Below are 15,545 nucleotides of genomic sequence, written 5' to 3' on the forward strand. Positions count from 1 at the left end.
CTGGAAGAAACACAAGCTGAAATCAAGATTGCCGGGAGAAATATCAATAACCTCAGATATGCAGATGACACCACCCTTATGGCAGAAAGTGAAGAAGAACTAAAGAGCCTCTTGATGAAAGTGAAAGAGGAGAGTGAAAAAGTTGGCTTAAAGCTCAACGTTCAGAAAACTAAGATCATGGCATCTGGTCCCATCACTTCATGGGAAATAGATGGGGAAACAGTGGAAACAGTGTCAGACTTTAATTTTTTGGGCTCCAAAATCACTGCTGATGGTGATTGCAGCCATGAAATTAAAAGACACTTACTCCTTGGAAGGAAGGTTATGACCAACCTAGACAGCATATTTAAAAGCAGAAACTATACTTTGCTAACAAAAGTCCATTTAGTCAAGGCTATGGTTTTTCCAGTGGTCAGGTATGGATGTGAGGGTTGGATGGTGAAGAAAGCTGAGCGCCACAGAATTGATGCTTTTGAACTGTGGTGTTGGAGAAGACTCTTGAGAGTCCCTTGGACTGCAAGGAGATCCAATGAATCCATCCTAAAGGAGATCAATCCTGGGTGTTCATTGGAAGGACTGATGTTGAAGCTGAAACTCCAACACTTTGGCCACCTCATGCGAAGAGTTTACTCACTGGAAAAGACCCTGATGCTGGGTAAGATTGGGGGCAGGAGGAGAGGGGGACGACAGAGGATGAGATGGTTGGATGGCATCACTGACTCGATGGACATGGGTTTGGGTAGACTCCAGGAGTTGGTGATGGACAGAGAGGCCTGGCGTGCTGCAATTCATGGGGTCTCAAAGAGTTGGACATGACTGAGCGACTGAACTGAACTGAACTTATTGTCAAATGACATCTTTTTGGAAAAAATATTGATATTAAAAGTCACAAGCTACTAGTGTGAACCCTTTAGAGTCATTTTGTTTTGTTCTGTTTTGTTTTTAGCAGAGTAATTTAGAAGTTTAAAAGAATCTACTGCCCACTGAACACTGAATTAAAAAGTGAGTTAATTTCTGCACTCTTCTTCCTTGATTCTGTAAGGAGAGAATGACAATTAATATTTTCTACTTCTAGATTATTAATGTTTTAAACCTATATTCTCTTTCCTAACACTTGAAGAAGCTGCTGCCTTTTCTCAGTGAAAAAATAGGTTTATTCTCAAATGGACAAAAGCTGACCGTACAGGAGAATCAAAGCTTTCAAATAAATTAACAAACAAATGGAAAGGTTAAATTCAGGATCACATATGCAAGTACATTTAGCAATGGGATATGAGCCAGGCAGGGCTTAAGCACATGCTGCTGCTGCTGCTACTAAGTCGCTTCAGTCGTGGCTGACTCTGTGTGACCCCATAGACGGCAGCCCACCAGGCTCCGCTGTCCCTGGGATTCTCCAGGCAAGAACACTGAAGTGGGTGCCATTTCCTTCTCCAATGCTTGAAAGTGAAAAGTGAAAGTGAAGTCGCTCAGTCGTGTTTGACTCTTTGCGACCCCATGGACTGTAGCCCACCAGGCTCCTCCATCCATGGGATTCTCCAGGCAAAAGTACTGGAGTGGGGTGCCATTGCCTTCTCCGCTAAGCACATGAGCCAAGCACATTTCAGTTTAGGTAGTAATGAACTGACAAACACAAGGGTCCCTAGGCAGACAACTGGCTAGAATATTTTGGAGTACAGCTGCCCCACAAAATCAAGTCCACATAATAGCTGCAGGTACACTGCTTGTTAAACTCATTTCCTGATCTTAAAGTCTGTAAGCTGAATTTCTGTATATTGAGTTTATAATAGGACTCTGGAGCCAAATTGCTGGGCTCCAAATCCGAGCTCTTCAATTCACTAGCTATGTGACTTCAGGCTAGTTACTTAACCATTCTGTGCCTTAATTTATCCATGCATAAAGTGGGGACAATAATAGTATCCAACTTATAAAGTTGTTGGAAAGATTAAATAATTTAATATTTAATATATGCAAAGCCTTAAAATAGTACCTGTCACATAGTAAGCGCTATATGAGTGCTTACTAATACTATTAATATCATGATTATTAATGTTTATTACTACTTCTACCTGAATTTAAATAAAACTTTATGACTTTATTAAAGAATCAAAAGGATAATGAATGCTTCTACAGATGTAACCTGTATTTCCCAGGGCACAGTGATTTGGGCTTAAAAATATAGTCCTGCAGTAACAGTTACATAGTAGGCCTGCAGAGAAGGACAATTTTGGTGTCAGTCATTCCTGGCTTTGAATTCTATCATCAGCACCAACTTATGTGTGTAACCCTGGGCAATGTACCTATACAACCTAAGATTTTAAAAGGAGACTAAATTCTTGCCTGACAAGATAACTAAGAACTAGATAAGATGATGAATGTGAGGTGCCTGACAGATGGCCCAATGCAGAAGAATCTCAGGGTTACTTTCAAGAACTTACCTAGGTCTTGCAATTCCACATGGGGCCTTCCCTTTCCCTCTCTTGCCCCCTGCCACCTTCAGCAGGGCTTTACCTTTCTGCTCAGTGTAGCCAAACCAGCAAGAAGCAGGCCCAGGACCATTACCACCTGGGAACTTAGTGAGCAAAAATATCATTGGTAATTTTGTAAGTGTTATTATGCTATGTCCCCTTCATGATCAGAGCCTTGTTGTGGCAAAGGGGCTTGCATAACTCAACGTAGCTATGAGCCACACCATGCAGGGCCACCCAAGATGGACGGGTCATAGTGGAGAGTTCGGACAAAATGTGGCCCATTGGAGGAGGGAATGGCAGACCATACCAGTATTCTTACCATGAGAACCTCGTGAAACCATAGGGTCGCAGAGAGTTGAACACGACTTAGTGACTGCACAATGACAGCAACAATTTCGCTATATAAAAAGGTTTAAAAGTTCATGTTTTTGAGAAATGTAATGTATGCATCAAGATGATATATGGGATTTGTTTTTTTAAATACTTTAGTAAAAGGAGAAAACATGGAAGAAAAGGATACACAAACAAATGTGTCAAATTCATGATAACCATGATAACTGCTTAATCAGGATGATAGGTATATGGGGATTATAGTATTTTTCTCTAATTTTTAGTGTGTTTGAAAATCTTCATACATAATAAAACATTTTAAAAATTAAAATACGAACTCCTCAGATTTCTAGAAGTAATACATATGGCCACTCAGCCACCAGGCAAGCAAGGTTTGTCTAATGTTCCAGGCATTTTATCTCATTTCCAAAAGAATCCTAGTCAGATCCAGTCATACATTTCAGTGAATCCTCAATTATTCCTAGTCCAGCAGAATATGTCACATGACATATTTCAAATATGCCATAATTTCCAAATATTTGTCAAATCTTACTTAAGTTAGGAATTTGTCATCTTCTGCAATATCATCATATAGACACTTTTATAACAGACACTTACATATCAATGCTTCCAAAAGTGAGGCCATAAGATAAATCTAATGAACCTCCATAACATTAAACCAAGAGGAAGAAGCTGGACATAAAAGACCACATTTTATATGATTTCAGTTACATGAAAAGTACAGAAAAGGCTAATCTATAGAATCAGACCATAAAGAAAGCTGAGCACTGAAGAACTGATGCTTTTGAACTGTGGTGTTGGAGAAGACTCTTGAGAGTCCCTTGGACTGCAAGGAGATCCAACCAGTCAATCCTAAAGGAAATGAGTCTTGAATGTTCATTGAAAGGACTGCTGCTGAAGCTGAAGCTCTAATACTTCGGCCACTTGATGTGAAGAGCCAACTCATTGGAAAAGATGCTGATGCTGGGAAAGACTGAGGGCAAGAGGAAAAGGGCTGACAGAGGATGAGATGGATGTCATCATTGACTCGGTGGACATGAGTTTGAGCAAACTCAGGGAGACAGTGAAGAACAGGGAAGCCTGGCATGCTGCAATCCATGGGCTTGCAAAGAGTCGGACACAACTAAGCCACTGAACAACAACAACATAGAGACAGAAAGTAGATGAGTGATTCTTAGTCTTGGAAATGGAGTTGGCATTAACTGTACATGGTCATGAGTGATCTTATTGGGATGATGGAAATGTGCTAAAACTCGATTGTGGGGATTGTTGCACAACTCAGTAAAATTACCAAAAATCATTGATTTCTAAACAGGAAAATTCTATGGTGTGGAATCATGCTTCAATAAATTTAAAAATATATATCTAAGTGGGTCACAAACTTAAAATTTATTAGGTATGTAAAGCATTTTATACTTGAGAAGAGCTATAACCTATTAAGTTGTGATTTCACAGTAGTGATATAAACTTTTTAAATAAAGTTGTTTTTAAAAATGTTAGCTTAAATAATTGATTTGAATAAACATTTTAAATTAATTCATTCATATAGTTAAATAAAATGATAATATTAACCAACCAGCAGTTTTGGTGAATGCTAGTATGGGTCATTGATTCCTAGGTGACAAAACCCCAACTCTCTGTGCGTGGGGTCCAATTTAGGATCAGGTACAAAGATTAAATGGAATAATGTTGATGAAAATGCTTTACAAAATGCCAATGCTGTTCTAATAACAAAAAGAGGAATGGCCTACCTTAGCTGCTTCTGTTTTAATATAAAAGAAATCTTAGTTAGATTATGACCGATTCTCCAGATGGGGCAGGAGTAATTTACCAATTGCCCAGCTTCCTTCCTCTCAGGTTTCAATTTCTTTGATGGTTTCTTCCTTCCACAGACATTACTGAACGCCTACCATAAACAATTAGGTCCTTATCTTGATTCTCAAGGGATGCCCAGTTCCCTTCCTTCTCCTCTCTCTCTTCTTCTCCCAAGCCAAAGTGCTCCACTATGAAAACTTCCTGCTGGAGTAGGGTGCAGCACCCCCAGTCTCTTTCCGGGGTTCTACTTGGCACAGCTCAAATAAATTGGCCTTTTGAAACTTTGCCAGATATTGAGGTATTGAGGGAGAAATCCCCCACAAAAGCACAATCAAGTTTTTAAATTACAGTATTAGGGCACAGAAGAACTCCCCCCCCCCCCCAACATACACACACACAAAATGCTCTCCCAACTCCATCTGGATTTCAGTGCTTAAACTTCGGTCTCTTGTTCTTTCTAAGGAAACGAGTCTGTCCCACCTTTCAAGAAAACAATGAGGGCTCAGTGGCATTTAAGTCCCATGCCCAAAGAACAAAGCAGTCACTATATTCTAAGTTCTCATCCCCCTAGAAACCGGGAGCGCCTTTTTTTCCTCCAGTTCCCCCAGGGTCAAGGGTGATTTGTTTTCAGCAAAGTAGTGATAGTGTTGCTGTTATTTTTATTACTATTCTGACATTAGTTTGGCTAATTACTAAACCTAGAGACCTTTTGCAGTATCTAACCAGTTTTGCTAAGTTCTCTATATTTCAGCTGTGCCACATTTGCAAAGATCATGAAAACAACAGTCAGGGTAGGACCCACATCTCCCTGCCTCACTGGTACAGTGATCTCACATGGTTTTGTTTCATCTCCTGCCAATTCTAAAAGGGTACGCAAGGCAGATATACTATTACCTCTTACCCCAAAGCGCAAAGGACGTGCCTAAGAAACTTGGTAGCTGATGACAGAGCCTGAATTGACACTTGTTGGGGGGCTGACCTAAGTGACTTTCTCTTTTTTCTAAATACCTCGGTGGAATCACCCCTTTGGTAAGCAAAAATTGCGGTCAAACTGAAGTAGCTGACTCCAGGCTGGGGGAGGGGTGTTTAGCTTTCGGGCATGCGGGCTTTACCCCCTCCACGAAGCCCAGTCATTTTGTGTTGTAACTCAGTCAAGTTGAGGGTATTTCTGGTGCAGCACGTTTGCAGGGTGCCCTTGAGAATTTTCCCGGGTGATTTCCTATATTTGCCCTGCCACATAGAAAATGACCGAAACTGAAGAGGGAAATAAGAAAACGCAAAGCACGTGGCGTACCCGAGCTCACTGTTCTTGGCCCTTCTCCGGACCCGTAGCCACGCCCTATTACGACTGCGTGGGCGACTCGCCTATAAAAGCCTGTCTCTCTGCGTTTCGTCGCCACTGTCTCTTCCTGTTTGCGGTTGCGTCTGTCGTTGTTTGTAGCTGGAGCCGCAGTGGCCGTGAAGATGGCGTCTACCAGCCGGTTAGTACGTCATGTAGTGCCCAGCCAGCTGAAGGGCGGGCGTCGAGTGCCGGGGCTTGCAGGGTGGCCGCTCCCGCTGCTTCGTCGAGCACAATGCCTCGGAGGTGCGGGGAGAGGTAGCCGGACCGGCTGGCCGCCCGGGACAAAGGCACTTCCAGACGCAGGGCTGTCAGGGGTGTCGCAGGGGGTAACGAGCCGCCGGCGTTTCTCCTCCAGCGTCCTTGGTCGTTTTCTCACCCAGGCACTATCGTGTGGGAGGCTCTGGTGTCCCCAGCCCGTGGCCTCGAGTCTTTTGCGTATGATCCAACTGTCCTTTTTTCTTAAATTTTCAACGCTTGTTTTTTTATCTGTTGGTCTGCCAGCAGCTGCTGCTGCTAAGTCGCTTCAGTCGTGTCCGACTCTGTGCAACCCCATAGACGGCAGCCCACCAGACTCTCCCGTCCCTGGGATTTTCCAGGCAGGAACACTGGAGTGGGTTGCCATTTCCTTCTCCAATACAGGAAAGTGAAAGTCAAGTCGCTCAGTCGTGTCCGACTCTTCGCGACCCCATGGACTGCAGCCAACCGGGCTCCTCCGTCCATGGGATTTTCCAGGCAAGAGTACTGGAGTGGGGTGCCATTGCCTTGTCCGTGGTCTGTCAGCAGAGGGTCCGTGAATTCCCTTCTAGAGAGCGAGAAAGGGTTAGTTCTAGGCCTTTATCCATCTGACAAAAAGTTAGGGACGTCAGCGTTGGTAAACCCGATGGAAACTGATAGCCATCCCCGAGGCCTTTTGAAGTGGAAGCTAAGGCATTTCTGAAGAATTGATAAGTCTCCTTAAGAGATTTCTTTACAGATGTCATCTGCATACTCCTGAAGAAAATTTTGCCTGCAGAAAATTACGTATACTGGGAAGTCATTAATATATTTTTAAAATGTGATGTACTGATTGATACCTACCGGAAATGCATACAGTGCCATTAGAGACAGCCTTTAATCATGTGACATGAAAAATGCTTGCAGACCCTAATTATGTCTGTCATGACCAGTATGAGGTAGATGTTAGGATTTTTGCCTAAGTGTAAACTGAGTCATGCCCATGTTGACTTTTCCAAGGTTAGTGTTAGAACAGAGTATAGAATCTCAGGTATCTGTTTCCTGTTATCAAACTTGGTAACTCATAATGTATTAAACGTATCAGGTTAAGTTCTGTAGCTTCTGGAAGGCAAGGTAACTAGGGCATAATTTTTCTGAACTTGTTCTCATCTTTGGAATTGAGTTCCTGATGAAAGCCATCATCACAAAATAATAAGCTTTGAGTAGTCCTGGCCCTTTCTGGTGAGTACCAAGGCTTACTACTTTATGTTACTGTATTTTTAAAAGATGGGGCAGGAGGCAGCCTTAGCTCAACTACTTGGAAACAACTCTTAAGGCCAGTGACACTTGTTTACTGATTGTAATTCTGTGATTAAATGCTCAATCATTCTATTTGGGTGTGGCTTTGTCAAGTTAGGCTTCCTTGTAGGTAAATGGAGAACTAGCTTCCCAAGGACACCTGTATATGACATTCTCCTATGGCAGATCTACGGTGAATATGGTTATATTTGGGCTTTATTATAACATATTGTAGTAGTTAAATATAGTAAATTCACTTGATAGATTCTTTACCGAAAAAAAAAATACATTTCCTTTGTGTGCCTTTATTCTCTTCCTTAAAAGAAAAAATCTCTGAGATATTTCTTTAAAATAAATTTGTCCTAAGCTTATTGCAGTTGTCCATCTCTTGAGTTTTTTCTACCAGTGAGAACAAAGGTGAATGTTAGTATTTCTGTGATAGCTTTTTTCCCCGTGAGGAAGAGGGGCAGTTACTGGGCTATGAAACTGCTTGGTGTTTTCACAGAGAACACAAATGTTGTGAGTTCAGATCTAAACTCTACCACTCACTAGCTCTGTGACTTCAGGAAACTCATTCTCTGAGCATAATCTTTAAAATAGAAGTAATGCTTAATTTGAAAGGTTGCTAATGAAGATTAGTAATATATGTACAGTACTAGACACATAGTAGGCACCCAGTAAAGGATAGCTGTAAAATGAAGTTTGGAACTATGTGGCTTCTTAGGCAGCCTAAAGGTGTTTTAATGTCAGTGGTGGTGGTTTACTCCATTCCTTCCCTCTTGTTTCTTTCCCTTCCCCCACCACCCTACTCCTGTGGTTCCTCTTTTGTATTACCCTTGTGGGTTATTTAATTAAAAGTTAACTGCTTGAGCACAGCTTTATTTTATTTTGGATAGGTAACACATGCAAATCATGAAAAGCAAGAAGAAAAGTGAAAAGCAGTTTCTTTTATTCCCTCACTCCTAGCCATCTAATTCCTCTCTAAAGCAGTCATTGTAACCAGTTTCTTGGTGTTTTCCTAGTGATGATTCTGTAGTTTAGCAAGCATATGCATATAATCCTAAGCTCTCTTCCTTCCAAAAGGTAGTCTAATGTAAAAACTGAATGCTATCTTGCTTTTTACCTTTTTTTGTGAAATTATTTAGCACACAGATTTTAAGTGTGCAGTTCAGTTACAAAGTGAGCACATACACGTAGCTGTCACCCAAGTCACCCAATCAAATACCGCTAGCACTCTGGAAACCTCCTTTATGCCCTCAGTCATTACCCCTTCTCAAAGAAAACTACATCCTTTTTTTAACACTATAGATTTGTTTTGCCTGATTTAAACTTTGTATATAAATGCGTATGTATTCCTCTGTATCTGGTCTTTTGGTCAGCATTTGGAGGTTTACTCATGTTATTGCATACAACCGTAGTTCTTTTTTCCATTTTCTCTGAAATCCCTATGTTACTCTTTTCACTCACCATATCTTTGAGTTGTTCCCATATCATTTTTATATACGTATACATGCACACAATATTCTACTTTTTAATAGTGCAAAATATATCAGTCCTAATTTATACTAATTTCTTAATGTTTTGTTATAATTTATTAAAATATTTTCCTAGTAGAAGTTTATGGAATAAGCATGTTGTTGTTCACTAACTCTTTGGAACCTCATGGACTGCAGCACGCCAGGCCTCCCTGTGCATCACTATATCCCAGAGTTTGCTCAGATTCATGTCTATTGAGTCCAAGCATCTGACCCTCTGTCGCGCTCCCTTCTCCTCCTGCCTTCAGTCTGTCCCAGCATCAGGGCCTTTTCCAGTGAGTTGGGTCTTTACATCAGGTGGCCAAAGTAGTGGAGCTTTAGCTTAGCTTTAGCTGCAGCATCATTCAGGATTAATTTCCTTTAGGATTGACTGGTTTGATCTCACAGCCCAAGGGACTCTCAAGAGTCTAATAAGCGTGACTATAAACTAAACCTCCACTCCCTGTTTTCCCAGTGAGAAGATTCAAGATGTGTTCTGGTTAACCTGAATGTGTATGTTTGGGAATATGGATTATTTTATCAGTTTTTCAGTGGGTATCATCACCTCTGTTGAAAGTTACCATTCTGAACTGTGTTTACTAGTTTGAGAAACTTTATCCAAAACCACAAATACCTGTTTACATACTCAAGAATAGTTGATGTTGTCTTTCATACATATGTTTGTGAAGCTTGTTCTGTGTCACTTCAGGTGAACTTTTAAAAAGGGCTTATTTTCAATGATACCAGACATTTGTGATTGTAAGACACCACAGCCATAGAAATAATTATTAAATCTATGTTAAATATCTTTGATGGTTTTTAGAACTGATGCCGTCAGGTCACGTAAGGCTGATGTGTCTTCCCCATACTGCCTTATTTTCAAAATAAAATAATCGAGCAAATTATTAATATCACAAATAGATTTAAAAGTAGCTTTTGAAGTCATTTCTTGAGTGCTAACAAACTCAGTTCTGGACTAAATGAAATCATCCTAAGTTTAGTAGAGCCAAATCTACCACCTTGGTTTGTATCCTTTTTAGGTTCAGTGTACATTCAAGTTTATTACTAAGGTATCCAGTGAGTAGAAAAACACGGACTTGAAATTTATTCTCTTACCAGAGAAATAAGTGTCAAGGGTCGCAGACCAGATGGTTATATGTGTATGTTGCGTGTTATGATGCTAGGTAGTCGTTTCCATGCCAATCAAGATTTATAAACATTTTAGTAGTCTGCATGTTAAAAAAAGCTTGTTTTCTGTTTGCATTTTTGAAGCTTTCTATTCTGCAAACCAGGAACTATTGTTATAAAAGGCAGTTCCAGTAGTTTCTGTTAATTACTGAGTAGGATTTAAAGTAACATAACTAGGATGTTCACTTTGAAATTTGAGCTTAAATGTATTATAAGTGTAAATGTACTGTAAATTTATTGGGAAAGTGTTTGGAATCCACCTCTTTCCCCCTCAGAAAGATCAGTACTTTGTTGCATGTTGGTTAGAAGGATATTTAAAAAAAATTTTTTTTTCATGTAGTTTGGATGCTCTTCCAAGAGTCACATGTCCAAACCATCCAGATGCGATCCTAGTGGAGGACTACAGAGCTGGTGATATGATCTGTCCTGAATGTGGCCTGGTTGTAGGTAAGCAGTTACTATGATTTTAACTGAAAACACTATTTTGGGTACTTTGCTTTTGTATATTTTCCAAACTCTATTTTAATGAATACATTTTTACTTTTTCCTCTTACAGGTAATACGTATTTTTTTGTAAAGCAAATAGATTTAGAAGAAAGGAAATAAGTGAGAGTAAAATCAGAGACAACATATTTTATTGTCTATAGAAACACATGTAATGTGGGGTAGGATGGAACATCTAAAATTAAGGTAATTAATCCAGAAGGAAAGGCCCTTAGTCCTTTGTTTCCTGAGTTTTTTGGCTTAAATATTTGATGCACACTTGTGCATATGGAAATAATAAATGAATCTACTTTTTGTGATTTTCTTATATTTAAACATGATTTGTTTCGGAGCAGTGGAATTAGATAAGCATGAATTATTTTGGGGTAATAAAGGTATGTCTTTATAGAGGTATTGAGTCTCATGCAAGGCCTTTTAGTCATCAAAAAAAGATTTGTTTAAATTTTCATTTGCTTATACAGACTGATTTATTTATGAATTTCTAGTGTGAAATAGTTATTGCCAAAAATACTGCTGCTTAAAATTTCACTTTATTCCTACTTGCTCACTAATCTAGATCTGTAGTATAACTCTAGGATAGAGATAGTCTGTTCAGAAATTTTTCTTATGGTGGGCTTGTCTCCAGCACCTGAGAAAAGGTACAATACTTAAAGGTTTGAAATACTCAAGAATGAAACTGCTAGTAGGATTGTGGGCAGTATAACAGAAACATGGATAGTGTTATATTGTGGAAGTGTCTTGCTTGGAGGACGTGTAATATTCATCCAAGTAGGCTGCTTGCCTCAGACCTCCAGTGGGAGTTTTAAATCATACAGAGTTGTTAGTAAGAATTGAAATCCATTTGCAATTATATTCTACTCAGTAAGCAGTATTAACAGTTAATAAGCTTATATGCTAGGCACAGTTCTAAATGACTTACATATTCACTCAGTTTTCCCTTAGTGACACCTATGAGGTGTATCTTCATTTTAGAGATGGCGGAAACACAGGATTAAGTAGTCCAGCAGTCTAGTTCCCCTGCCATAGTTCCATTATGACCTATTACCTATTTTTGTATGGCCTGTGTGCTGAGAATGACTTTTACATTTTTTTGATGGTTAAAAAATCAAAATAATATTTGGGGACATGTGAAAATATTATCAAAGTCAAACTTATAAATAAAATTTTATTGGAATATAGTCACACTCATTTGTTTATATATTGTCTGTGGCTGCTTTCATGTTGCCACAGCAGAATTTAGTGGTTGTGAAAGAAACATGTCAATGTATGGCAAAAACCACTACAATATTGTAAAGTAATTAGCCTCCAATTAAAATTAATTAATTAATTAAAAGAAACCTTATGTGTTGTTCTCATCACATCATACTGCCACTCTGCACTACAAATCCCAGTTATAAATCCACAGCATTTTGAGTGCCAGGCATGCCTCCATACTGCAGCTTTTTATTTATTTATTTTGTTACCATTGCATACCCATCAAGTCAAAATGAGAAAGAAAAAAAAAGATGAACTCTGAATGTCATGCTTTTAAGGCATAGTGGAGCATAAGTTGTTTGTTACTGGATGAAATGGCAAAGCATTGTCCTTATCATGTGGTCCATACTATAGATACGCCAGAAGAAGACAACTAATGTTGACATTATCAGGCTAACCACTCATCACATTACTGCTAACTCAGGAAAACAAGGGTCATAAAATTTAGAAAATATCAAGTAGAATATCTCATCACAGTCGAATTTCTTCACAGAAGTAAAAGAATAAAAATAAGGCTGTAGTTAAGTTTCTGAGTGGCTCATTTGTGGGCCAAACAGGGCAGATCATTTACCAATGATGAGTTATTTGTGTTTGTTTGTAGTAGCTAAAGAAATGTGTCCAGAGAATATAAACTTGGTTAAGACTGCTAGCCTCTCAGCAGAAACAGTTGCTTGAAGAGTTGAGGACGTTGGGAGTGACATCAGTAGTAAATTAAAAACAAGATAATTTATTTCGAGTATTTTTCCTAGACTCTTGATGACTAGACAGGTGTTACTGATATTGCTGATTTGTTTATTCACATAGTCAGTGCAGAGTTTCATAGACTATGAATCAGCTGCATGGAACAACTACAGGAGAAACTACTTCTAAATTAAGTTGCCAAAATACTGATTAAGTACAACCTGAAGTGGAATCTGCTAGGATGTGTTAAAAATAATGTGTAGTGCAGAAGACTTAGTTGGACAAACTTATAAAGATTGTTAAAATGGAAGATATTTCAAGTGTATAGTTATCCATTGTATTATTCATCTGCTATGTTGTGGAAAAGGTTTGAATTCATCACGTGTTATTGATCCATATATAATGTCAGTGGTGAATTTCATTGACTCTCATGGACTTAACTGTCATCAGTTCTACAAATTTTTGTCAGAAATAGAAGCTGAGTATCTTGACTTGCCCAACCACACAGTCATTTGGTAACTTAATAATGGCAGAGTTTAATTGTGACTTTTTTTAAAGCTCTGGGGCGAGGTTGAAGTTTTTCTGAGCCAGTACTGCCTTCAACCACTACTATTGAACACAAATGGCTTCAGAAATTAGGTTTTCCTGCAGAGTTGCTGCTGCTGCTGCTAAGTGGCTTCAGTTGTGTCTGACTCTATGCGACCCCATAGACGGCAGCCCACCAGGCTCCCCGTCCCTGGGATTCTCCAGGCAAGAACACTGGAGTGGGTTGCCATTTCCTTCTCCAATGCATGAAAGTGAAAAGTGAAAGTGAAGTCACTCAGTCATGTCCGACTCTTAGCAACCTCATGGACTGCAGCCTACCAGGCTCCTCTGTCTATGGGATTTTCCAGGCAAGAGTACTGAAGTGGGTTGCCATTGCCTTCTCCATAGAGTTGCTAGTGTTTATTAGTAAATTCAATCTAGAACTGCAAAGGCAAAGTGGTGATTGATTGATTACACTGTAGTAAAGCCAGTTTGAGAACTAGCATTATTTAAAACATAAGTAATGTCAAATTGCTTTAATACATCTTACATAGTTTCATTGTTGTCAGAAGTTAAAACAAAAACTAAGATATTAATTCCCACCCAAATCTGCAGTGGATATATTTTCCAAACTCAAACTTTAATCAGTGTCTTTCAGACCAGGATACAAGTGCAAAGGAAATTTTCATATTTTAAAACTGCTTAACCACAGTTAAGGAGATTCTATCTAACCTTTAATTGAAAGTGATTTTTTAATCTACAATGTAATGACAATGTTAAAAGGCAAATATCAGAAGAATGTAATAAAATTCTGTAAATGCCTTCCAAGCAGTGAATATGCTCTATTAGACATGTTTGTGGATTAATATCAGTATTTGATTGTACTTGTCTGCATGAGGGAAGACATTTTTAAAAGATATGTAAAATTTTATTAAAATAACACTGACAGATGACCATTTGTAATTGATTAAAAAAATTTTTTTTGATGGTAGGGAACACTAACTTTGAACTCTGATTAAGTGAAATGTTATCCCTTCAAAAGAATTCTGTTATTCCCAGTAGTAGAAATTGTATTATAACAAATTGTATTCGGTCATTATTATATTTTTAATTTAAATCAGTTAAATATTAGTGGATTTTTCTCTTTTTGTTTAATTACCTATATATATATAATAATAATAATATCCTCAATTTGGTCTCTTCACCCACAAAGCCTTTATTAAATGTTTTCTGTGGCCCTTTACAGAAAATGTTTGCTGACCCCCAAGTTAAATGAGAGCATTCTAATTCTTCCCAAGTATTAAGATTGAACTGATAATATGTAAGAGTGAGACAGAGACAGAAGATTAATTAGAATTTCAGTTTCTTGGTTCTCTTAACTTCTGTCGCCATTTAAAAAGAAATAATGGAAAAATACTGTATTACATTTCCAGTCTTTCCATCAGCTTCACTTCTGCTGTAACTAGCAAGATAGTTGGATAAAATTAAGTAACTGGAGAAGGAAGATACAATTCTCAAGTCTTATATTTTTTTAGTGCTTGGAATCCTAAATTTTACTTTTTTTTTTCTGTCTCAAACCAAAGACAGTTAATTTCCTTTTAATTTTGCTTTATTATTATTGAACAGCATCAAAAATGTATTTTTCATTCTAACTATGTAGGCTAATTTTTTTTTTTTTCCAGTTTATTTGGCTGCATTGGGTCTTAGTTGCATCACACAGGATCTTTCCTTGTGATGCACAGACTCTCTAGTTGTGGCACTCTCTAGTAGTGGCTTTCCTGGTGGCTCAGACGGTAAAGAGTCTGCCTGCAGTGCAGGAGACCCAGGTTCGATCCCTGGGTTGGGAAGATCTCCTGGAGAAGGAAATGGCAACCCACTCCAGTATTCTTGCCTGGAAAATCCCATGGATGGAGGGTCCTGGCAGGCTACAGTCCATGGGGTCACAAAGAGTCGGACACGACTGAGTGACCTCACTTCTTCACTAGTTGTGGCATGTGGACTTAGTTGCCCCATAACATGTAGGATCTTTATTCCCCGACCAGGGATCAAAACCATGTCCCCTGCACTACAAGGTGGATTCTCAACCGCTGGACCAGGGAAGCCCCTAGGCTAGACTTTAAGGCCTGAAAATGTTGAAGTATAATCTGATTAAACTTTTCTATATATAGAAATATCTGTTTGTGATGCTGGGTTTTCTGACATAAAATATAACAAAACTTTTGTTTTAACATACACAGTTGCCTCATTCACAGGTATTGTGATTAAATGTATAATATGATGTCCTGCAAGTGAAGAATCTATTTCATAACCAGACAAGGGGAGCCAAGCAAGAAAGAGTCTGCAAACAGAAAGTTCCATTTTGCTGATGTTATCATCAGTCAAATTATGTTG

General features: G+C 38.8%; 1 protein-coding gene and 1 long non-coding RNA gene across 3 annotated transcripts in view; one reads left to right on the forward strand and one right to left on the reverse strand.

Annotated features, from left to right (window-relative positions):
- The window catches only part of LOC145507971 (uncharacterized), a 38,388-nt gene extending 32,294 nt beyond the window's left edge, over positions 1-6,094 (reverse strand). The window contains exon 1 of the long non-coding RNA XR_014055263.1: positions 5,929-6,094. This is a non-coding gene — a long non-coding RNA (uncharacterized LOC145507971). The remainder of the gene's footprint in view (positions 1-5,928) is intronic.
- Positions 6,030-15,545, forward strand: part of GTF2B (general transcription factor IIB) — a 29,625-nt gene continuing 20,109 nt past the window's right edge. The window contains exons 1-2 of one of the 2 annotated variants that reach the window (XM_081495528.1): positions 6,030-6,119; positions 10,531-10,637. In XM_081495528.1, the coding sequence (XP_081351654.1) occupies positions 10,607-10,637 (31 nt within the window). In that variant the 5' untranslated portion in view covers positions 6,030-6,119; positions 10,531-10,606. The remainder of the gene's footprint in view (positions 6,120-10,530; positions 10,638-15,545) is intronic. The other variant, XM_081495529.1, reaches the window with a different exon arrangement.

The sequence above is a fragment of the Giraffa tippelskirchi genome, chromosome 5 (assembly GCF_054371585.1).
Source record: "Giraffa tippelskirchi isolate mGirTip1 chromosome 5, T2T-mGirTip1v1.2.pri, whole genome shotgun sequence".
Lineage (NCBI taxonomy): Eukaryota > Metazoa > Chordata > Mammalia > Artiodactyla > Giraffidae > Giraffa > Giraffa tippelskirchi.